The sequence below is a fragment of the Eschrichtius robustus genome, chromosome 3, assembly GCF_028021215.1.
Source record: "Eschrichtius robustus isolate mEscRob2 chromosome 3, mEscRob2.pri, whole genome shotgun sequence".
In the NCBI taxonomy this organism is placed as follows: Eukaryota; Metazoa; Chordata; class Mammalia; order Artiodactyla; family Eschrichtiidae; genus Eschrichtius; species Eschrichtius robustus.
The window spans coordinates 156,284,164-156,310,266 of record NC_090826.1 but is presented as its reverse complement, the minus strand read 5'-3'; the positions used below and the strand labels follow the sequence as shown (position 1 = coordinate 156,310,266).

The 26,103-nt window shown below is 41.2% G+C and overlaps 1 protein-coding gene across 3 annotated transcripts in view; it reads left to right on the top strand.

Moving 5' to 3' along the window:
• The first annotated feature begins 10,262 nt into the window (after positions 1-10,262).
• The window catches only part of DSTYK (dual serine/threonine and tyrosine protein kinase), a 57,843-nt gene continuing 42,002 nt past the window's right edge, over positions 10,263-26,103 (top strand). For all 3 annotated transcript variants that reach the window (XM_068541572.1, XM_068541571.1, XM_068541573.1), the window contains exon 1: positions 10,263-10,664. In XM_068541572.1, coding sequence (XP_068397673.1) covers positions 10,400-10,664 — 265 coding nt within the window. In that variant the 5' untranslated portion in view covers positions 10,263-10,399. The remainder of the gene's footprint in view (positions 10,665-26,103) is intronic.

Genomic DNA, 26,103 nt, shown 5'->3' with positions numbered 1-26,103 from the left:
GGGATCAAACCCATGTCCCCCGCATTGGCAGGTGGATTCTTAACCACTGTGCCACCAGGGAAGTCCCCTAGGTGGTTCTTATGCTCACTAAGTTTGAGAACCACAGATGTAGGGGAACACTTGGTTGATCACATTTATTGATAGATTTGTGAATTAGTAATAGCTCCTTTTTTATCAAGCACTTACTATATGTTTGGCACACACTCCCACTTAGTCTGTAAAACAAACTTTGTAGATAAGTATCATAATCTCCATTTTACAGTAAAGGAAACTGAGGCTCAAAGAGGATTAAAAATTTGCCCCATGTCACCTGGCTAGAAAGAGCTAGCCAAACCAGTTTTGTTTGACTTCAATGTCTATACTTTTCCCACAATGCCTACTGCACTGTTACTTTGGGATTGAGTGCCTATTATATGTCATATAATTTCAGTCTAATCCTTTCAGTACCCTCCAATGGTACTCTTGCCATGTAAGATAACTAAGATTCAGAGATATTAATATATATCTCAAAATTACCTTCCACCAGTTGGAACAAAGCTTGTTATTCTAGTATGACTTTTCCTCAATTTTACTTCCTCCTGACAGTTCCTAAAACCTTTTGCAGCTCTGACTATTGGGGCTTCCTTTCCTTGTTGTTATTTATCCTGACCCTTTGCACCTAGTTCGGAATAGCAAACCATAAGTTGAAGTCTATGCTTCGTTTTTAATAGCTACCACACCTCTTCCCGACACAGGAATGGAGAGCTACAGTCTGTCTGAATCAAGAGGGAAATGTCAGTTGCTTGAAAAACCTTCTGCTGATCTTGTGACTGCAAAGAGAAAAAGACAACTTAATCAAGGAAACCTTTCCTGGGAAGGGGGAATCACAGTATCCCATGTGAGATCTTATTCTGGAGCATGCATGCTTGTGTTATAAATCATTTTCAGGGAGTCTCATATGGCCTTGGGGTATATCCAAGCAGATAGAGGGACAAAGGGCTGTTTTCATTGGTGAATCTTCCAGACGTGCCTTAAACCTCTCACAGGGTGCTGGTGAAAGAAGACAATACTCTCTTTCAAGATACAATGACATAGCACAATTCAGTAATATATAGCTAGAGCCATATAAATGTCTGTACCCTTTCACCCAGTAAAACCCTCCTGGGAATTATCCTGGGAAATAATTCAAAAGAAGAAAACAGGCAACAACACACCAAAAAATGTTTATAACAGTGAAAAACCTGAAGCGACCTAAATGCCCAAGAATAGGGAGTGAATGACTTAACAGTGGCATAGCAGTGTAATGGAATATCAAGCTGCTGTTAAAAGAGAGAAACATGGAGAGTATTTAGAGACACGAAAAGCCTTCTTTAAATAATATGAAAGGAAAGCATTAGAAGGCAAAATTGTGTTGAGCTAGAATGAGGGCTTTGGGGTTGGATGAACCTGTGTTATTAGCTGGATGAACTTAGACAAGTCACTTAACCTGAGTCTCAATTTCCTCATCTATAAAATAGGGATAGAAATATATATCTTTCCAGTGTTGTTGTAAGAATTAAAGATGATATAAACGAAATGATAAAATTTTGGATAAAGCCTGGATAAAGATGGGAGGGGAGTGCTAAGAAATAATCATAAGTTTTAAGCCAACATACGGGACTATTGAAAATTTTATTTGAAATGAATTATTTTTACGATATTTTTAATTTAATACTATTTTTTTTTTCCTTTATTCCTCCTCACCCTTAAAAAAAGGTCATACTCCCTGTGCAGGAAATGTGTGTGCATGTCATCTGGAAACCTGCTTATGGATCACTAAGCCCTATTTTGAGAAAGTTCTAGATCAGTGCTTCTGAAATCAGCTCCAGAAAAATGACAGGAACCCTAAACACTGACACACAGGAAGGTCACTCAGCTAGGTTCAGGGCCTGCTTTTCAGGCACTTAGAGATTTTTTTTTTTTTTAACCTCTTTTTTGGAGTATAATTGCTTTACAATGGTGTGTTAGTTTCTGCTTTATAACAAAGTGAATCAGTTATACATATACATATGTCCCCGTATCTCGTCCCTCTTGCATCTCCCTCCTTCCCAACCCTCCCTATCCCACCCCTCTAGGTGGTCACAAAGCACCAAGCTGATCTCCCTGTGCTATGCGGCTGCTTCCCACTAGCTATCTATTTTACGTTTGGTAGTAATATATATGTCCATGCCACTCTCTCACTTTGTCCCAGCTTACCCTTCCCCCTCCCGTATCCTCAAGTGTCCATTCTCTAGTAGGTCTGCATCTTTATTCCCGTCTTGCCCCTAGGTTCTTCATGACCTTTTTTTTTTTTTTTTAGATTCCATATATATGTTTCAGCATACGGTATTTGTTTTTCTCTTTCTGACTTACTTCACTCTGTATGACAGTCTCTAGGTCCATCCACCTCACTACAAATAACTCAGTTTCGTTCCTTTTTATGGCTGAGTAATATTCCATTGTGTATATGTGCCACATCTTCTTTATCCATTCATCTGTTGATGGACACTTAGGTTGCTTCCATGTCCTGGCTATTGTAAATAGAGCTGCAATGAACATTTTGGTACATGACTCTTTTTGAATTATGGTTTTCTCAGGGTATATGCCCAGTAGTGGGATTGCTGGGTCGTATGGTAGTTCTATTTTTAGTTTTTTAAGGAACCTCCATACTGTTCTCCATAGTGGCTGTATCAATTAACATTCCCACCAACAGTGCAAGAGGGTTCCCTTTTCGCACTTAGAGATTTATGTGAAGCTTGTTGGGTAGCGCTCCCTCTCTCCTCTACAGTTTGGGGATGGGGAATGTTCTCATGACCAGAATGCCTTCCATCCACCTTTGCTTCAGAATCCTAACCCTCACCTGCATTAAACCTCCACCTTGCAGAGCTTGATTCCTGAGAAAGGGGATAGACAGGAGGATGATATGAAATATTTTCTTTTGGCTAAAATATATTGAGCATACTCTTTGTGTCAGGTATTGTGTTTGGCACATGTGGATAGATACATACTAAGCCAGTTGGAAAATGTTTTGGAACTCAGGTTTCAGAATTTTCCAGAAAACCTCTACCAAGATAATGTAGACAGGGACTTCCCTGGTGGCGCAGTGGTTTAAGAATCTGCCTGCCAATTCAGGGGCCACGGGTTCCATCCCTGGTCCGGGAAGATCCCACATGCAGCAGAGCAACTAAGCCCGTGCGCCACCACTACTGAGCCTGCACTCTAGAGCCCGCAAGCCACAACTACTGAGCCTGTGTGCCACAACTACTGAAGGCCACGCACTTAGAGCCTGTGCTCTGCAACAAGAGAAGCCACCGCATTGAGAAGCCCGCACACCACAGCGAAGAGTAGCCCCGCTCGCCGCCACTAGAGAAAGCCCGCGCAGAGTGACAAAGACCCAAAGCAGCCCAAAATAAATAAATAAATAAATAATTTTTAAAAAATCCTTTAAAAAATAAATTTTAAAAAATAAAAATAAAAAGATAACATAGACAAAGAAAAGGGTGTTGATAGGTTTTCAGCTATCCATCTTTCTCCTTCCAGGATCAGCCCAGAAAGATAAAAACATGTGTTACAAGGTCTTATGCTGGGCAGGTAAAGAAATTAACCAAAAACGAGTTCCACCAAAATGCCAGGCAACATAGTGGAAAAAGGATCAGAAACATTTAGACTTGGAAAAGCATTACCAGTCTTCCAATCTTACTGATGAGAAATGAAAGCAAAGCAATGTTCAGCACTTCTTCTGGAAAGCTTTGGGTCAGTTACTCTAAAAAATTTCTGGAAACTTTGTTCTTCTACTTTCTTCTTCTACTTGTTCTTTCTCTTGGCAGTAAAACAAAGATTACCTCTATTTGGGGTTATACTAAATTTCTTTTGATTGTTTTTCCTTCCCATGCTCTGCATCCTAACAGCCAGGGATGCCACTGATGAAATATTCAGCATTGGAATGATACTTGATGTATAATTAAATAGAATACATTTAGCAATTCTGTTTTATAGACCTTTAATCTTCAAGTTAATAAACCTACATGTAGAGAATCTCATAAACAAAACCAAAACATTCTTGGAAATACATAATTTCCTTGGAAAAATACATAATCCTGAATATATTTACTACAGGAAGGAAAGAAAACATTTATTAAGCACTCTTATGTGCCAGGAAAGTTACTAACTGCTTTACACATTATGTCATTTAGTCTCCCCAACCCTGTGAGGTAGACATTAGCTTCACTATACAGATGAAGTAACTGAGGCTCCAAAAAGTTAAGTGATTTGCCCAGGATCACAAAGTAAGTAGCATCACAGCTCAGACCAGAACTTGGTCAGATTCTGACTCCCGTGCTTTTTCCTAAGTTTTTACAGGATTTCATTTCCAAAGCACTTTCTCTTCCTATGGCTCATTCCATCCTCCCCAAAACACAGTGAGATTAAACACAGTCACAGAATTCTCCCTTTTAGCAAGTCACAGAGCCAGGATAAGAACCTAAGCTTGTAGCAATCATCAGCATCTCAGTTATCATTTATTGAATGCTTTCTATGTGCAAGCCTCTGTACTAAGCATTTTTAATACTTTTTTCCCTGTTTCAATTCTCATGATAACCTTATGAGGTGGTCATAATTATTATCCCATTTGATGGATGAGAAAACCAAGACTCCGAGGGGCCAATGACTTGCCCAGTAGCAAGTCAGGACTGGAACTCGGGTTTGTAAAAATGATACCACAATTGATAAAAGCAGTTGTCATTTATTAAACACATCATGTGGCAGATACTGCTTCTTAAAAAGACTTTTTATTTCTAAATACTTTGAGATTTATGATTGGCGTTGATTTTTTTAAATATTTATTTATTTATTTATTTAAGGCTGCGCCGGGTCTGGACTCTTAGTTGCGGCATGCGTGCAGGATCTAGTTCCCCGACCAGGGATCGAACCCAGGCCCCCTGTATTGGAAGCGTGGAGTCTTACCCACTGGCCCACCAGGGAAGTCCCGGCATTGTTTTTTTAAATGCTCACAATAACCCTATGAAGAAGGTACTATTATTCCCATCTTACAGATGAGGAACTAAGACTTATAGATAATAAGTAATGTCTCCAAGGGCATACAAATGGGAAGGGGTAGAACTAGGATTTGAACGCAGGTCTCTTTGACTCCAATCCTATTTCCTTAATCCTCAGGCTTTGCTGATTCCTGTTCTGTCTCTGTACACCTTTTCTACCCAAAGTGTGGTCCACAGACCAGCAGCATTGGCATCACCTGAGAGCTTGTCATAAATGTGGAATCCCAAGCCCTACCCCACACCTACTGAATCAGATGTGTATTTTAACAAGATGCCCACATGAGTCTTGTGCACATTAAAGTTTGAGAGGCACTGCTCTGCAACACACCAGCAATATACAGAATAAGCAGAGAAGGGAGCGAGATTGTCTAGAATAGGGCTTCTCAAACAAGTTCCCTTGGAAATCAGTTTTGAGCTGGAAAGAGGTATGTTCTGCTGCTCAACTCGATAATGGTGATCTTTTCCAATTCGTAAATAAAATTAAGTTAATGGATTATATTTTCTCATCTTCCATAATTTCCTCTCCTCTTTGGAGTTGATATCACTTGCCTGTTAGTAAGTTTAGACGATGACAATTGAACAGTAGTAAAGAAATACCTATGGAAAGCTCAGAAATGTTGTTTAATTGTTTGTTGTATTTTTCTCTTTAATTTGTGGGTTTTTTAATTCTTGGACTTGTGATTGTGATTTTATGGTGCATAACAGAGAATAGTCATATTTTCTCATAATAAACTTGTTCCTAACTCACATTACAGAATTCAATGTTAATGTCTTTTGGTGTTCCACAAAAAGCACCTGATTCTCACCTATATGAACATGAGGATCAAGTCTTCAGAATCTCTCTAGAAATCATCTAACCTAGAGGAACTTGCCATAGAAAAGTAAAGTTAGAAAGAGTAACGTATTTCTCACCTATTCCTCTTCCTTCAAAGAGGATCAACATTAATAGATACAAATATAACCTACTGTTTTTTTCCGAATAGAAATACGAGTGGTTTTTTTTCTTTAATTAATTAATTAATTTATTTATTTATTTTTGGCTGTGTTGGGTCTTCGTTTCCGTGCGAGGGCTTTCTCTAGTTGCGGCAAGCGGGGACCACTCTTCATCGCGGTGGGCGGGCCTCTCACCGTTGCGGCCTCTCTTGTTGAGGAGCAGGGGCTCCAGACGCACAGGCTCAGTAGTTGTGGCTCACGTGCCTCCTTGCTCCGCGGCATGTGGGATCTTCCCAGACCAGGGCTCGAACCCGTGTCCCCTGCATTGGCAGGCGGACTCTCAACCATTGCGCCACCAGGGAAGCCCCACGAGTGGTTTTTAAACCATGTTCTCCTTTGTGTTTTTCTAAATATTCAAAAATATCTACAGTGAACATCCAACAAATATCTAATGAACACTTACTAAATGACAGGCACTCTTTTAGGTGCTGAAGACACAGCAATGAACAAGCCAGACAAAAATTTCTCTTCTGGATTGGCGGTTGCCAGAAGCTGGGGTGAGGGTGAAGATGAGGGTCAGGGGAAAAACGGATGGAGTCAAAATGTACAAACTTCCAGTTATAAAATAAATAAGTCCTGGGATGTAATGTACAGCATGGCTACTAGAGTTAATAATACTGTACTGCACATTTGAAAGTTGCCAAGAGAGTAAATCTTAAAAGTTCTCATCACAAGAAATAAATTTTTTTAACTATGGATGGTGATGTATGTTAATTAGACTTACTGTCGTGATCATTTTGCAATATGTACAAATATCAAATCATTATGTTGTATACCTGAAACTAATGTAATGTATGCTAATTATACCTTAATAAAACCCAAAATCTTGGTTCTGATGTCAGTGTCTTTGGGCCTTTCCTCTTGGGCTGGTCAGATTCCTTAAAGAAGACACTGCAAGTTTCCTCTCTGGAGGGTAAACATCTTGTAGCTAGAGATCTAGGAATTGAATGGAGGAGGAGGGTTGGGAATCTTCACATTCAGTATCCATTAGTTCATTTAATCTCCCATTTTATACAGGGACCTCTGATTCAGCCCTCTCTGGAGAAAAAATACTTCAGTCTTCTTTTGGAGGAGTGGGGTCAGGGGGACAGTTGAAGAAGGGGAAGGTGACTTGGAGATCTAACTGCTCTTAAACAGCTTTCAAAATCCTTGTTTTAATGCCTGCCCATGATACAAGCTGTACATGGCAGCCCTGTTGTCCTATAAACAGTAGCTAGGGGGGAAACTACTGTTACCAATTCCTGAGACTTGAGGGATTCTGCAGTGTACATCAGGTTGGGTCTCAGCTTTTCCCACTTTGGGTTTTGGATTCAGGTTTTTCCAGGCTAGTAACTTAGTTAACGCTTGTCCATTTGCTTTCCAGCTTCTACTTTGTTTTTGCTACTGGCTCCTCTCATTACTGGGGGCTTATGCTTTTAAAAAAATGCCATTACAGTCATTTTACTGGTGTCCTAGGAGGGAACAAAAGTAGTTCTGTGCGTTTAAGTGTTTAACACTCATCACCTGCAGGAAACACTTTCCTATACTAACTTAAATCCTCTCTCGTTATCATTCAAACCCTTATTCTCCCACATTTGTCCTTAGAGTTAGATATTGCAATAAAATATGTATTTTTACTTGTAGGTGATTGTAATTTAGGAAGAGTTCACTGTCATTCACACCCTTTAAAGTTTTAAATAGCAGGAAAAAATTGATCACTTTCCCCAGCAGATCAAAAATGTAGATGAGACATACACATATTAAAAATTATGTATGTAAAAGGTTAGTTACTGCAGCATTGTTCATAATACCAGAAGACTGCACAAAACCTAATGGTCCATCAACAGAGGACCTGTGAATTGAAACATCCCAATTCATATGGTAGTATAATATACAGTCAAAAAGGATGAGGCAGATCTTTATGTTCTGCTGTGGAAGAGTCTGTAAGGGCAGAATGGAGTAAGTATAGTATGCTAGATTTGTGTTTTAAAAAATATATTTATATATATCTATATCTGCAACAGTAGGTACCTCCTGGGAGGGGAACTAAGTGACTGGGAGACAGGGAGTAATAGGAAGACTTCGTTTTCCTTTGCATACCTTTTGCACCATTTGAATTTTATACCATAGTCCTATATTACAGTAAGTCCCCTACATACGAACCTTCAAGTTGCGAACTTTCAAAGATGCGAATGTGACATTCCATCAATGTCAGGCGTGAGTGAAATTGCAGCTTGCCCTCCGTCTCCTATTGCTGATGATCTTTCAGCTCTACCATCTTCCACCTCCCACCTCCTCTCCCTCCTCCAGTCAATAATTCTTCTTGCCTGTTCACTCGATGCCAGCCCCTGTATGCCAGATGTTGAACTGTACTAGTGTACTTTTCAAGGTACTGTACTGTACGATTAAAAATGTTTTATTTTTTGTTTGTTTTGTATGTATTATTTGTGTGAAAAGTACTATAAACCTATTACAGTACAGTACTATATAGCCAATTGTGTTAGTTGGGTACCTAGGCTAACTTTGTTGGACTTGCGAACAAATTGGACTTAACGAACGTGCTCTTGGAACGGAACTCGTTGGTATGTAGGGGACTTACTGTACTTACTTTAGAAATAAAGAACAAATGAATAGTTTTTAAAAGGGTGAGCTCCATGAACTTTACCTTACAGAATGCTCTCCCTGATTACTTCCACCTAGCCATGTTTCACCCCTTCTTCAAGATGTTAATTCTCAATTCCTTTTTTGGACAACTCCAGCTCAACTACTCTCTCATCTGATCTCCTTTGCTAGAAATTACTGTGTGTGGCAAATCATCACACATTGCTTTGTTACAGCACTTCTAAAAAGTAGTATAAACCATCTTGCATTAAACTTTTCATTTTGTATTTTCATTTGTTTCACTGAGCCTTTTAGGGGTTGCAATGGTCTTTGAAGGGGTCTTCAAAGATAAAGAATGACAAATGGAGAATACGTGAGCAAGTAAAAGGGAAGGAGAACATGAGAAGGAATTTGAAGTTCCTCCTTAGGGGCAGACTTCACACGCATTTACCAAGTAGAGATTCATGTAAGCCAGTGACCCCTTTTTATACAATACTAAAAGCCCCTGGATAGGTAAAACCTTCCCATTTTGCACGGAATTAACCCAATTGTCACAACATCAATTAGCTAAGAGCACTTGCACTCCAGGAATGAGAGGTTGGAAGACCAAAGCAAACATTTTTGAAGCAAAACTCACAAAATTTTAGAGGGCATAAAGATCAACTAGCCCAAACCCTTACTTCACAGGTCTCAAGGCAAGGCATTGGGGAAGTTCAGACTCCAACTCAGGTCTCCTCTTAAATTCAGTTGGGGAACTACACTATCCAGCCTGTGGGAAAAGACATCTGGCCTGGGTAGAAGATGGGGTCTTTCCATAGCAAGAAAGACAGGAGGGCTCTGTGCCTGGAGAAGAGGAGAAAGAAAGCAGGAAATGAAAAAGAAGTGGTTGTCAAGTTTTGTTTTCTTCCTAATTGTGTCCCGGGCTCCGTCACAGTACATGTCACTAGAAGTCTTCCATATTAGCAGAAGCCAAATTAAGATAATCAGAACTGGTTTGGAAGGCTACTAACCTCAACTTCCCCTTACCCAGCTTGGTCTCTCTACTTCAAGAAACCAACTAAACTTCGGCTTACAGCTCTTTAACGACCCTTCTACAACCCCCCTTCCACACCTGGAGAAGGAAAGTCTGAAAAGGAGGATGCAATGCAAACATGAGGGGTTTCCCTATTTCCGAGGTATTTTCAGCTGCTTCCCCAGTATGTACTGTATTGGAAAGTGAGAGCCATTTAGGGTAGCCATGGAGACAGTACTAGCCTCAGTCTTGTTTCCTTACTTTTCTTTGCTATTAAAATCTTTCGCTCTGATTTCAGTAAGGCACCCCTACTTCTGCCGGAGTCCGGGTTCTGCAGGTGCTCTCTCTCCTCAGGGACACTTCTGTAGGGAGTAGGAACATGTTTTTAAATCGGGAAGAGCGTGTGAGCTCTGTGTGAGAACGGGGGAGATGTATACCAAAGGGCGGTCGGTCGCATCCACAGTCTCCAGGTTTTGGAGCTCGGCCCCGGCCCAGACTACAAGTCCCAGGAGACCCCGCAGTGACGGGGTGCTCCGGTGATCGTTCCCTCACTCCTCTGGATAGTGGAGATAAAGGTTCCGTGCGCGGCGCACTGCGGTTTGGTTTGTTTTCAACGGCGGTGACGGAGGTTGGGAACCCGGCCGACTGCAGGCGGGGGCGTCAGGAGGCGGATTCCTCCTGCCCTAAGCACTGGGGGGCGGGAGGAGGGGAGCCGGACCAGAGGGCCGGGCACCAAGCCGCGAAGGCAGAGCAGGCTGAGGCGATGGAGGGCGACGGGGTGCCGTGGGGGAGCGAGTCGGTCTCGGGTCCTGGCCCGGGAGGCGGCGGAATGATCCGCGAGCTGTGCCGGGGCTTTGGCCGCTACCGCCGCTACCTGGGACGGCTGAGGCAGAACCTGCGCGAAACGCAGAAGTTCTTCCGCGACATCAAAGGCTCCCACAATCACAGCTGTCCCTCCTCCCCCACGGAAGGCGGCGGGGCCGAGCGCGGCCCTGCCGGCGATGTCGCCGAGATCGGGCTGCAGGCGGGTAAGAAGGGTAGCCGTGAGGAAGACAGGGCTGGAGAGGCAAACTGAGGGTGGGCCGCACCCCTGCCCCTGCAAAACCCCGGGAAGAGGCGGAAAGTGGAAGAAGGGCCGCGTGGCGGGGCTACCGGGCCTGAGCTGGCGGGATCCGAGATGCCGTGGGACGGCATCTCTCGGGGTGGGGGAGGGGAGGGGCTCCAGGGACTCGGCCGCGGGGACCAGGGGGCAAGGGGCGCCCGAAGGCAGGAGTTCCAGGAGCAGGATCCAGGGGGCCGGGCTGTGCACGGGCGGGAGCGCGGAGGGCCCCAGTTTGACAGGGAGGAGGTTAAGCCTCGGAGTGAGGAAAGTTGCTCTGAGTTCGGGGATGAGCAGTTGTGGTCAGAGTCCCAGTTAGGGATGGTGGAATGGAGGGATGGAGGACGGGCGGTAGGCAGGGAGCCCTAGGAGGCCAGGGGACTGTAGTGGATTTTGTGTGTGTCCGTTGTGTGTGTGTGTGTGTGTGTGTGTGTGCGCGCGCGCGCGTCTGTGTGTTTGATTATGTATGTGAAATACGCTTACATCAATCATGTGGCAACTCTGTGAAAGGAATGTACTGGAGAATGGGGCTGGGGTCGCTAAAGGAAAGGATGTCTCATGGGTGCCAGGGAATTGCCAGAGATGCGGATTGCGTTTAGGGTGAAGAAGTTAGACAGGGAAAGGATCGTTTTTTGGTCCTGAAACTTGATTCCCTCTGGGATGTGTTAGAGGCCCTAAAGCATTTAAAATCGTGCAGCGTCTTTGACCTTTCCTAATTTCTTACTTCCTCTTAAACTGCTGTTGATGGGGAACTGGAGGGTTTGATAACTACTTGGTCTAATTAGGAAATAACAGGTTGGATGGAAGAAGGGACTGGCATCCCATGCAGACAGAGATACCTTGGGACAGTATAGCAGTCAGTGGGTTTCATTGAGTGATTCTCTAACTAAAGTGTGTATTAAGATTAATGTTGAAAATATCTCAGGCTCTATCCTACAGATTGATTATGTCTAGTGGGTGGGTCCTAAGAATCTAAACGCAAGCCATGGCTAGGGATTCTGATGCAAGTGGGCCAGCAAGCACACTTTCAGAAACACTAATTTAGATGCTGACAGCAAATTTGAACATGAGGCGTAGAATGCAGTGAATTCTTAAACTCTTCAGAGTTTGTGTGTTGGGCCCTATATTTCCAAAGTTGCATGTTTAATATCCTAAATTTGTCTGAGACTCCAGAAATGGTGATAAAAATAAGATTCTGATTGATGATATTCCACTTAGTTGGCCTGGATGTAAATAAAAAAGCTTTTATTTTACCTCATGGAATAAGTGGGATGAGGGGGGATGACTAGCTTTTCTGAAGTTGTGGTTTTGCCATCTTCTGCCCAGAGATTTGTTATGCTTAAAATGGACCCATAAAGGGGACTAATTTCTGTGAGGCTATCAAAAACAATTGGTGAGAAGGGCAGATGTTTTCAGGGATGAGCCCCAGAATGTGTACTTTCACCCTCTCCCTCAGCAATGCTTTCCAGCGGCTTTCCCTGCTCACAAGTTTTTCTTATAGCTTATCTTAAAAAACCCTCTATTGCTGTAATTTTATAACAACTATTTTAGAATTACTACTGATAAAAAATCAGAGAGTAGATTCACCTCAGAGAGATGGAGGTTTTCAAGGCACCTTGGCTGGCTCTTCTTTTTATTCTTTAAAAGCCAACTTAAGAAATACAAATGCACCTTTGTATTTTGCCTCATTGGCTTTTCTAGTTGACTGCATCATGAACTAATCTTTTCGTATTTAACTCTCTTCACCCTCTGGAGTCTGTCCATCTGAAATAAAAACCAGGGGAGGGTACAGATGACAGGACTGGGAGCCATTTGATTTTGTTCCATAAAATGCTTCCATTCCTTTAGTGTGGAGAGTTTTATTTTTGGAGGTGAAAAGGAACATCAGGAGAAATTAGTGAGGTGGCACTTACTATGTATATTTTGGGGATGCCATTTTCCCAGCTGTTTGGGTGATTGTGTTAGAAAGTAGAAACCATTCCTTAAAAGACAACTAGCTCTTGTTCTCTCCCTTTACAGACTATCTTTACAAGGTGAAGTTCATTCAGAGACTGTCTCAACTTTCTTCTGTGAATGTTGGTTTCTGATTAATAGGAACTTGAAATGTTAAGCGAAGGAACACTCAATTCTTAACCTCAATTCTTAAAACCTCTTTTGAAGGTTTTTTATTTATTTATTTATTTATTTATTTATTTATTTATGGCTGTGTTTGGTCTTCGTTTCTGTGCGAGGGCTTTCTCTAGTTGCGGCAAGCGGGGGCCGCTCTTCATCGTGGTGCGGGGGCCGCTCTTCATCGTGGTGCGCGGGCCTCTCACTATCGCGGCCTCTCTTGTTGCGAGGCACAGGCTCCAGACGCGCAGGCTCAGTAGCTGTGGCTCACGGGCCTAGTTGCTCCGCGGCATGTGGGATGTTCCCAGTCCAGGGCTCGAACCTGTGTCCCCTGCATTGGCAGGCAGATTCTCAACCACTGCACCACCAGGGAAGCCCTCTTTTGAAGGTTTTAATCATCGTTTCAGAATGGAAGTATCTTCTAGGTTGGATGTAGTATGGTATTTGAGCAATTGAAGATCATGGATTAACTGTAAATTTTTATTATTTCACTTTTAACCACAAAAGAGATGGGAAGGACCCCCCCAAATAATGCTTCCTTCTTAATTTTCACAGTTTTGAATTCACTGAGGGCAGTGTAGTGAGTATATAAGGTACATGATGTTTTAGAAGTTAAAAAGTGGGTGGAATCTAAAATGAGAGTAGCTCGACCTGTACAGGGAAAACTGAATTATAAGTGAAATTGCCTTGATTCAGGTCCTCCTTTTCTTCCCAAAGCATTGGCCTTCTTTTCACTTAACTATAGGGAATGACAGCCCCTCTATCTGTTGATTTTCCTCTGTCAGAGGGTTCAGAAGTAATGAGATAAAGGCTTTGAGCACTTCTGAAGACAGGCAGAGTGGAGTATTACAAAGTAGCAGAGGGAGAAGTATTTTTCTTGTTTTATGATCTATCAGAGTTCCAAGCTGTTGCAGTGTATCATAAACCTCTCAATTTTAAGAAATTGGAATGACTCAAATGTATTTAGTTGGAATGCTTTAATCTGTGCTACATTCCTTTCTTCCTGGTTCCGCTCCTTACTAACTGAGTGACCATGGGCAGATCACAATGGCGCTGTGCCACAGTTTTCTCATCTGGAAATGAGGATTATAATAATAGTAGTTGCCTCTAGGGTTGTTGGGAGTTAATATATGTGTTTAGAACAGTGCCTGGTAAGGTGCTGTGTAAGTATTAGCTATTACTAGTCAATAAACATTTGAGCACCTGGTAATAGGGTTAAAGAGTCAAATAAAAACATTGGTCTTGGCCTTGGGTTAGTGGAGATCAGTCTTCCCCTTCTATACTTTTCTCCTAAGAAAGAAAAAAAATTATAATTATCATTACAGTGCACCTGTTTGTTTATGTTGGATGAGGGAGGAAAAGGACTAGGAAGATCTGAACCTGGCCCTCTAGAAAGGGATAATCTAATCTCAGCCATATGCATATGCAACATATAAAGTAGAAAAACTGCAAAAAGCTAAAGGTAGATTATAGGCGTTTTGTGTGAGTTACAGTTCTTAGGTTTTTATAGCTCTTTGCCATTGGTTTGGTAACAACTTCGTTTCTCCAACATCCTTCACCCTCTTTTGGTTGCCAGAATTAAAAGGGAGAAGAAAAACACTAATGTACTTATTTATTTCAGAAAAGCCCTAGTGCACATTTTTCTTGGACTTGTTAGACAGAAATTTGTATGGATAATACACTTTAAGTGGCAGAGTGACATCTGGGCAAGGGATGGAAAGTTGGGAAAGAGGATATTCTTTACAGCCTGGTTTCTTATAGTTGCCATCTTCAACTAGGGCTGAGGGGTGGAGGGAAGTTGGTTGTGGGGTAAAACAGCCAGAGACTGGGATGGGTGTGCTTTCTAGTAATTTGCCATGGTCTGTTTAGAAGAGCTGCCTCAGCATTTCAACAGAAGCTTAGCAGAGATGGTGCTATAATTGTGATTCTTATTTATTACTTTTATTACCTTAGATGAACAAAACCCCATTTCCCCAATTATATCTAAAACTTTCACTTTCTCTCAATTTTCTTCCTGTATGGAAGCAGCATATAGTAGTCAAAAGTTTTAACCACCATTGTTTTTTGGTGTAACAAGTGGAAAATAAAAAGTAGTCAAAAGCAAGCACAAGCACTTGAATCAGACCTGAGTTCCTCTTCTAGTTCAGCCTTTTATTAACCGTGGGACTTGGGGCAAGTTACTTAACCTATTGGAGTCTTGGTTTCTTCATATGTAAAATGGGAGTGATATAGAATGCCACATATTGTATGAGTCCATCTATTTGAAATGTCCAGAACAGGCAAATTCATACAGACAGAAAGTAGATTAGTGATTGCGGGGGGATGGGGGGAGAGGAAAATGAGGAATAACTGCTAATGGGTATGGGATTTCTTCCTGGGGAATAAAAATGTTCTAGAATTAGATAGTGGTCATGGTTGTACAACTTTGTGAATATGCTAGAAACCACTACATTGTGTGGTTTAAAAGTGTGAGTTTTCTGATATGTGAATTATATCTAAATAAATAAATAGAATGGGAGTGATAATGTCTACCTCACAAAGTTGTTGTGATATTTAGAGATAATATACATTAAAGCACTTAGCACAGGCATATAGTTAGTACTAAACATATGTGACATTTGAGTGTGTGTGTGTATGTGTGTATGTACTTGGTGAACATTAGATTAGGAGGCTGGAACAGGGGGGTCGGGGGAAGAATAAGAGGAGTGACGAATGGAATGAGGGACAGAACAGTTTTGAGCTGAAGCCAGATTTAGGCCCAGGTCTCTAAGCTCCCAGTCCCATTCTGCTTCTGTGACTCCTCCCTTGTTCTTTCCTGATCTGGCCATGGGAATAGAAAATGCACCCTGGCAGTGGAGAGATTACGTTACAAGTGAGTCATAACCCAGGCTCCATAGCTTGACATGGGACCATAATCTACTTCAGTGGGAGATTTTATCTGATTGAGTGAGTATAATGTGACACTACCTACTCAAGCCTTTTATTTCAATTTCCAGTCCCTTTCCTTTCCCCTTCCTAATCTTCCTTTGCTAGGATAATCTGTTTCCCATGGCATGGGGCAGCGCACTACTAAAAAGGCTTGGATAATTCTTCCTGCTCTTGAAAGAAAAGACATTATTACCTTTAAGATTATTATCATTTGCAATATGTTTAGTTTAGTCTTAAAAGGCATTACTGATTTCAATACGGTTAGTTCTTCAGCCTTGCAAGTAGCATTTAAAGAAAGCATGGATTTAAATAAAAATCCATCTGGTCTTTAGATTTTGTTTTGCTCTGTCCACTTTCCAAGCATCAGCATTTATTTCTCCATGCTTCTCTGTCTCACTATGTTAAGTCAACAAAGAATCTTCCTGCAATAAATGTCCTTCTCAAAAGCAATCTTTTGAAAATAAAACCTCAAAAAATATGTTACTGAAGTAAAGGGAAATATGAATTTCACCTTAAACCTATTGCTCAATTCCTATAGGCTCTGGACATACAGATCATGTTTTTATTTATTTATTCATGTGATAGCTATGGATATATTTGTCTTATCTCGCTTACTAGATCGTGAACTCCTAAGGGTAAAGACTGTTTTACTCATCTTTGTATCCCCTGCAATGCCTACCATAGTGCTTTGTACATAACAGTCAAGTAAGTATCTGTTAGATCGTTTACATATCTGGTAGATATTGGAATGATGTTTTTTTCCACTTCAGAAGGGCAATTTTTCCCCCATGAAAGATATGGGATTTTGTATCTTTGCCCACATTTTCCTGTCTGCGCCCCTAAAACAGAACAATGATAAGCATTTGATAGATGACTAATTAGGCTGGAGCTGCCAGTATCCCAAAGAATGATTTTCACATCCCAAAGAATGAGTTGCATGCAATACCGGAGCTTCACCACGATATGGGAAGTAAATATTCATTCACTCAACAAATCTTTATTAATGCCTAACTTTGTACTGGGTACAGGACACACAATGGTGAAACATTGTCCAACTAATTGATATTTTTAATTCTAAGCTGATGTTATGAAAGAAAGAAGGATTAGTGTTTCATCACGTTCCCTCTAGAGGATTTCCTACACATTGGTTTCCTGCTTAACCATTAGTCTTTGAGGACAGGAGGATAAGGCATATGAGAAATTCTAAGATTAAATGGCATTGATAAAAACAGGAGTTGAGATGCTTTACTAACTTTCTGACAGTAAAGGAAAACTAGCCCCAGTCTATCTCTGGGATGGAATGACGATAATTGTCTTGTTTGCATGATTCAAAAGCAGAATGCATTCATGAAGATTGTTGTTAAGAGTATCTTTTATCTTCATCAGAGGTTACTCACAGGGATGCCAATGTGAAGCGTACGAGGAGTGTGGGTGGATGTGGTTTGTTCCCTAACAGTTTTAAGACCTAAGGTGAATTTGCTCTTTACTTTTTGTAGGAAAATAGTTCACCTCTAGGGATAGTGGGTTTTGCTTCCTACGTGGTCCAGGGAATCTGAATGGTGTCATTCATAACAAGAGCGTAGAGTCCCTGTGAAAGATGCAGCTTTTCTTTCGTGACTCTCAGAGGTCTGACTGGAGTCCCCTGTAGGATTTTCAGTCTAAGTATAGGCCACCCCATGCTTGAAAATTGATTCCATTCTTTGCCAAACGGGGAGTCTGGTAATCTTGGGGATCCTGGAACTTGACACTTTAACAGAGGAGAACAGATGTAGCAGTGGTTATGTGCCCCCTTGCTTAAAGCTATAAATCAGCCTCTCTGAGAAGGTCTCCTTATAGATAGTATTCCTCCAAAGTCCAAACTAAAACTCTCTGAAGGAAAGTTGGTCAGAGCATGGGGACTCATCAGAATCCCCTGTGGGCCCCTGGTTGAATTGCCCATCACACGCGGTGCCTTCTTCTGTCGTATTTAGTAGGCAGCGTGCAATGTGAGTGGCTTGGACGTATCCCCAGCCTGTGGGGTGCCATGTGGCTGCGGGAACCTTTTGACTGCAAGTCTTTGGAGTTGGGCTTTATAATGTGCTTCCGTTCCCTGGGGTGGTGTTCTCTGGGCAGGAAGATGGGAAGTAGAACTTGAGGATTGTTTTGCTTTTCACTTGTTTAATAAGACATCAAAACTATCCCAAAGAATAGTAATAGCTTATGTATTCATAAAAGCCTTTGATTATTTTAAAAAAAAAAAAACCCTCATACTTCTTTTAAAAAAAATGCTTTTATCACTTTTATTTTACTCAGATATAAAAAAAGGTCTAATTTTAGCTTCATCAGATTAAGACTTCAGTGTGTTATTTATGCCAGACAGATTTTACCCTTTCTAGTTTATATAATGGGAGAGAATTACATTTCCCAGGATTTTTTTGGTTAAGCCAAACTTTCCAGACTAAAGACTAAGTAAGGCCGTATCATAAAAGCAACTGGATAACAAGACTAATTTGAATAAAAGCTCTGTTTTTATTCAAATTAGAGGGACAGTGACTGAACCAATATGGAGCTTACTTTTTAGGAATATTCTGTGCAATATACTGTAGCCTTAACTTTTAATATTATGGAGATATGTAGGAGCAAGAAGGAACGAAGAACTTGGGGGAAAACAGCTAGTAGGAGAAAAGTCATTTTTATTCTTTTGGCATATAAGAAGCCCCCTGGCGAAACCTATCTCAGTTTCTCCTGATTGAACAATTGGCCTGCTCTGCTGGCTTATATTCCATGGAGAGAAGTGGAGAAGTTCTGCTGTTGCAACTTGGAAATGTGGTTGGTTAGTCGAGGATAAAAGTAGTTAGTTGGCATGTGATAAAGAGGCCTGAGCTGCAGAAGAGGTGGAGGTGTGTTCCCTACTGCTGAGTCATCAGGAGGCTGCTGCAGGCAGTACAAGGTCAAGCTTCTTCTGGTGGCTTCTTGTTCAATGAACTGGATAGTTATAGGTAACTTTCATCAAAGTGTCCTGTCCTGGAGTGGGTGTTTGTCTATACTGCTTAGTCTTGAGGACTTGGGTTCTAAATCTGATCCTGAACTGCTTGTTTAGATGAGTGCCTTGGACTCCCCAGACTCAGAACTGGCATCAGAAAACGATCACAGGAAGATTGAGGAGAAAGAAGGTAATGTGCAGGGCAGAAGTGGGGACAGTGAAGAAACTTATTGTTTAAATTGTATTATTACTGTATATGATGTGTTTTTTACCTGCTGGGTTTTTTTGATGAGTAGAATTCTATCTCTTAATCTCTTTTCTCTGAGATCCAGACCTGGATACATTTTGCTAGTTACCTTTTTGGCCAATATTTTAAAAATTATTTTGAAATAATTTCAAATTTATGTAAATGTCACCAGAACAGTACAGAGAGTTCTCATACCCACTCCATGCAGGTTCTCCATTTATTAAGATTTTATTGCATTTGCCCCATCACCTAATCTCTCTCTTTCTATTATATGTATATATTTTTCAGAGCCTTGTGAAAGTGAGCTCTAGATAGGTTGTCTTATCTCTTCTGAACACTTCCAGTGTGCATTTCTCCCAAACAAGGACATGCTATCAGCATGCAACTTCCCAAATCAGGAAATCAACATTGAGTCAGTATTACCATCCAGTCTACGGACCCCATTTAAGTTTTGCCAACTGTCCCAGTAATGTCTTTTTCTTTTGATCCAGGATCCTGTCCAGGAGCACATGTTGCATTTAGTCATCATGTGTCTTCAGACTCCCTGAATGTGGACAGTCTCTCGGCCTTTCCCTGACATTTATATCTTTGGCAAGTTTAAAGAGCAGGCTTTACATTCTATGGGATGACCCTCAGCCTGGATCTAGCTGCTTCCTCATGACTAGACTCAGGTCATGAGCTCTCAGCAGGACTAGGCACAGAAATGACGTGATGTGCAGTCACATCAGAGGTACATGTTGTCGGCCCACCCACCCTTGGAGATGTTAAGCTTGATCTCTGGTCATGTTGGTGTCCGTTAGATTTCTCTACCTTAAAGTCACAGTTTTTCCTTTTGCAATTGATTAGTCTTTTGTGGGAAGGTATTCTAAGATTTCACTGATGATCTTGTTCCTGAAAATGCCTCCCTCCACTAGACCTAGCGTCCATTGACAATGCCCACCTGCCTCAGTGGTGGTTTTTCTATCCACTATTTCTTCTATATTTCTTAGTTGGTATTTGCAAAGTTAGAGCATTCCTTTTCCATTGTTTGTTTATTATTTATTTATATCAGTGTGGGACTTCTGAATTTTTTCAATGGATTATAATTTCTTATTATCATTAAAAAAATTTTTTTTGCTTAAATTGTCCCCAGTCCGGTGAGTTAGCCCCCCTTTGAGGTGGTTCCTGTGTCTTTTTAACACATTCCCACCATTGGGTCATTCTTTTTTTTTTTTTTTTTTTTTTTAAAGAGATATGCTCCCTGTACATTCACAGTAATTATTCTGGAATCTAGTCTTTGTTTTCAGATTCCTGGGGGATATTTTTCTTTTTTTTCTTTTAATTTTTATTTATTTATTTATTTATGGCTGCGTTGGGTCCTCGTTTCTGTGCGAGGGCCTTCTCTTGTTGCGGCAAGTGGGAGCCGCTCCTCATCGCGGTGCGCGGGCCTCTCACTATTGCGGCCTCTGTTGCGGAGCACAGGCTCCAGACGCGCAGGCTCAGCAATTGTGGCTCACGGGCCTAGTTGCTCTGCGGCATGTGGGATCTTCCCAGACCAGGGCTCGAACCCGTGTCCCCTTCATTGGCAGGCAGATTCTCAACCACTGCGCCACCAGGGAAGCCCCATTGGGTCATTCTTAATGGTAACTAGCTGAAAGAAGCTGCCTTCCAAATGACAGGAACTAAGCCCTGAGTGAAGCATGGGGTCGGCTTCCTCGAAAAACTGCTTCCATCTCTGCATCCCATAAATTACAGCTTCAGCTGCCAGCTGCCTTTCTATTCCCCCTGCAGCTCGACCAGCCTCAGGAGCAGTTTCTCCCAGAAGGGAACTTGTCAGCAGGCTGCTGAGTATGGTCTCTTCATGTCACATGGCTCCCAGGAGATATAAGCCTTGGCGGGGGATGGGCAGGGAAAGGGTTGGGGGGAGGTTATGTCCCTCTTCCCAGGTACCAGTACAGTCTGCTTTTCAAAAGCTGTTCAAGATCTTAACATGACCACCAGGTAGGATAACTTTAGTGACATTTCTGCCAGATTGACTTTCAGCTTCCAACAAGAGGTTTAGCTGCTTGAGTACATTTCCATCTCTAATCTCCAAAAACCATCCCCTTCAACCAAAATACCTTGTATTATTTGGTCCTGAAGATTCTGAAACCCAGACTCCCTAAGCATATGTTTTCCTTAAATGGGGATGCCTCCTCTAAAATTCAGAATCCTTTAAATTTAGCTGAAGGTCAGAGAGCTTGTTTGGGAATGATAAATAAATGCTTTTTGGCAGAATTGTTTCTCTCTCAGCTCCTGGGGTTTTTGTAGCTCAATACTGTGAAGCTTGTAGTAGAATTGATTGTAGTAGAAAGACTGTATAATGTTCATTTCTCAATTTAGGATTTGTCCTTTACTCTTGGCACATGTAGTTAATAAGAAATAAAACATTACTACTTATTTGTGGAAATGCATATTTGTGTCACTGATTACTTCAGTGACTTATAAAATCCTTTGTATTTCAGTCACTTTCAGAGAGGACTTCAAGTTCAGTGCTAAAGGTGAGGTAAAAAATTTTACCAAAGGAGGGAAATCCTTGGGTATCAGGAACAAGTATTGCAGTAGTAACTCTGTTGAGACCTGAATTGACTCTGAAGCCCCATCAACCTTATGAGTTTCAAGAATAGGATAAGGCAAAGATAGAGTTCCACTTCACTTATTCCATATAGTGCCTTCCCTCCTTGGCCATGGACTATACCTTACCCTGGCCTTCACTCATATTATTGACTGGGATGGAAAACAGGCAAGAAGGAGAGTGTGATGATATAAATCCATTACTCCAAAAACAATTTAAACAACGTATCTAACCTAATGGGTCACTAGAGACATCAAAAGTTCATTAATGAGAGATTGGTTCAAGACGACGGAGTAGAAGGACGTGCTCTCACTCCCTCTTGCGAGATCACCAGAATCACAACTAACTGCTGAACAATCATCGACAGGAAGACACTGGAACTCACCAAAAAAGATACCCCACATCCAAAGACAAAGGAGAAGCCACAATGAGACGGTAGGAGGGGCACAATCACAATAAAATCAAATCCCATAACTGCTGGGTGGGTGACTCACAAACTGGAGAACACTTATACCACAGAAGTCCACCCACGGGAGTGAAGGTTCTGAGCCCCACGTCAGGCTTCCGAACCTGGGGGTCCAGCAATGGGAGGAGGAATTCCTAGAGAATCAGACTTTGAAGCCTAGTGGGATTTGATTGCAGGACTTCGACAGGACTAGGTGAAACAGAGACTCCACTCTTGGAGGGCACACACAAAGTAGTGTGCGCATCGGGACCCAGGGGAAGGAGCAGTGACCCCAGGGGAGACTGAACCAGACCTACCTGCTAGTGTTGGAGGGTCTCCTGCAGAGGCAGGGTGTGGCTCTGTCTCACCGTGAGGACATGGACACTGGCAGCAGAAGTTCTGGGAAGTACTCCTTGGCGTGAGCCCTCCCAGAGTCTGCCATTAGCCCCACCAAAGAGCCCGGGTAGGCTCCAGTGTTGGGTTGCCTCAGGCCAAACAACCAACAGGGAGGGAACCCAGCCCCACCCATCAGCAGTCAAGTGGATTAAAGTTTTACTGAGCTCTGCCCACCAGAGCAATAGCCAGCTCTACCCACCACCAGTCCCTCCCATCAGGAAACTTGCACAAGCCTCTTGGATAGCCTCATCCACCAGAGGGCAGACAGCAGAAGCAAGAAGAACTACAATCCTGCAGCCTGTGGAACAGAAACCCCATTCACAGAAAGAAAGACAAGATGAAAAGGCAGAGGGCTATGTACCAGATGAAGGAACAAGGTAAAACCCCAGAAAAACAACTAAATGAAGTGGAGATAGGCAGCCTTTCAAAAAAACAATTCAGAATAATGATAGTGAAGATGATTCAGGACCTCGGAAAAAGAATGGAGGCAAAGATCGAGAAGATGCAAGAAATGTTTAACAAAGACCTAGAAGAATTAAAGAACAAACAGAGATGACCAATACAATAACTGAAATGAAAAGTACACTAGAAGGAATCAATAGCAGAATAACTGAGGCAGAAGAATGGATAAGTGACCTGGAAGACAGAATGGTGGAATTCACTGCTGCAGAACAGAATAAAGAAAAAAGAATGGAAAGAAATGAAGACAGCCTAAGAGACCTCTGGGACAACATTAAACACAACAACATTCGCATTATAGGGGTCCCAGAAGGAGAAGAGAGAGAGAAAGGACCCAAGAAAATATTTGAAGAGATTATAGTCGAAAACTTCCCTAACATGGGGAAGGAAATAGCCACCCAAGTCCAGGAAACACAGAGAGTCCCATAGAGGATAAACCCAAGGAGAAACACACTGAGACACATAGTGATCAAACTGGCAAAAATTAAAGACAGAGAAAAATTATCGAAAGCAGCAAGGGAAAAAAGACAAATAACATACAAGGGAACTCCCATAAGGTTAACAGCTGATTTCTCAGCAGAAACTCTACAAGCCAGAAGGGAGTGGCATGATATACTTAAAGTGATGAAAGGGAAAAGCCTACAACTAAGATTACTCTCCCGGGCAAGGATCTCATTCAGCTTCGATAGAGAAATCAAAAGCTTTACAGACAAGCAAAAGCTAAGAGAATTCAGCACCACCAAACCAGCTCTACAGCAAATGCTAAGGGAACTTCTCTAAGTGGGAAACACAAGAGAAGAAAAGGACCTACAAAAACAATCCCAAAACAATTCAGAAAATGGTCATAGGAACATACATATCGATAATTACCTTAAACGTGAATGGATTAAATGCTCCAACCAAAAGACACAGGCTTTGAATGGATACAAAAACAAGACCCATATATATGCTGTCTACAAGAGACCCACTTCAGACCTAGGGACACATACAGACTGAAAGTGAGGGGATGGAAAAAGATATTCCATGCAAATGGAAATCAAAAGAAAGCTGGAGTAGCAATACTCATATCAGATAAAATAGACTTTAAAATAAAGAATGTTAAAAGAGACAAGGAAGGACACTACATAATGATCAAAGGATCAATCCAAGAAGAAGATATAACAATTATATATGCACGCAACATAGGAACACCTCAATACATAAGGCAACCGCTAACAGCTATAAAAGTGGAAATCGACAGTAACACAATAATAGTGTGGGACTTTAACACCTCACACCAATGGACAGATAATCCAAACAGAAAATTAATAAGGAAACACAAGCTTTAAATGACACAATAGACCAGATAGATTTAATTGGTATTTATAGGACATTCCATCCAAAAACAGCAGATTACACTTTCTTCTCAAGTGCGCATGGAACACTCTCCAGGATATATCACATCTTGGGTCACAAATCAAGCCTCAAAATTTAAGAAAATTGAAATCAAGCATGTTTTCTGACCACAACATTATGAGATTAGAAATGAATTACAGGGAAAAATATGTAGAAAACACAAACACATGGAGGCTAAACAATATGTTACTAAATAACCAAGAGATCACTGAAGAAATCAAAGAGGCAATCAAAAAATACCTAGAGACAAATGACAATGAAAACACGACGATCCAAAACCTATGGGATGCAGCAAAAGCAGTTCTAAGAGGGAAGTTTATAGCTATACAAGCCTACCTCAAGAAACAAGAAAAATCTCAAATAAACAATCTAACGTTACACCTAAAGGAACTAGAGAAAGAAGAACAAGCAAAACCCAAAGTTAGCAGAAGGAAAGAAATCATAAAGATCAGAGCAGAAATAAATGAAATAGAAACAAAGAAAACAATAACAAAAATCAATAAAACTAAAAGGTGGTTCTTTGAGAAGATAAACAAAATTGATAAACCATTAGCCAGACTCATCAAGAAAAAGAGGGAGAGGACTCAAATCAATAAAATTAGAAATGAAAAAGGAGAAATTACAGCAGACACCACAGAAATACAAAGCATCCTAAGAGACTACTACAGGCAACTCTATGCCAATAAAATGGACAACCTGGAAGAAATGGACAAATTCTTAGAAAGGTATAAGCTTCCAAGACTGAACCAGGAGAAATAGAAAATATGAACAGACCAGTCACAAGTAATGAAATTGAAACTGTGATTAAGAATCTTCCAACAAACAAAAGTCCAGGACCAGGTGCCTTCACAGGTGAATTCTATCAAACATTTAGAGAAGAGCTAACACCCATCCCTCTCAAACTCTTCCAAAAAATTGCAGAGGAAGGAACCCTCCCAATCTCATACTGTGAGGCCACCATCAACCTGATACCAAAACCCAGACAAAGATACTACAAGAAAAGAAAATTACACACCAATATCACTGATGAATATAGATGCAAAAATCCTCAACAAAATACTAGCAAACAGAATCCAACAACACATTAAAAGGATCATATACCATGATCAAGTGAGATTTATCCCAGGGATGCAAGCATTCTTCAATATATGCAAATCAATCAGTGTGATACAGCATATTAGCAAATTGAAGAATAAAAGCCAATATGATCATCTCAATAGATGCAGAGAAAGCTTTTGACAAAATTCAACACCCATTTATGATAAAAACTCTCCAGAAAGTGGGCATAGAGGGAACCTACCTCAACATAATAAAGGCCATATACAACAAACCCACAGGAAACATCATTCTCAATGGTGAAAAACTGAAAGCATTTCCTCTAAGATCAGGAATGAGACAAGGATGTCCACTCTCACCATTATTATTCAACATAGTTTTGGAAGTCCTAGCCATGGCAATCAGAGAAGAAAAAGAAATAAAAGGAATACAAATTGGAAAAGAAGAAGTAAAACTGTCACTGTTTGCAGATGACATGATACTATACATAGAGAATCCTAAAGATGCCACCAGAAAACTACTAGAGCTAATCAATGAATTTGGTAAAGTTGCAGGATACAAAATTTATGCACAGAAATCGCTTACATTCCTATACACTAATGATGAAAAATCTGAAACAGAAATTAAGGAAACACTTCCATTTACCATTGCAACAAAAAGAATAAAATACCTAGGAATAAACCTACCTAGGGAGACAGAAGACCTGTATGCAGAAAACTATAAGACACTGATGAAAGAAATTAAAGATGATACCAACAGATGGAGAGATCTACCATAT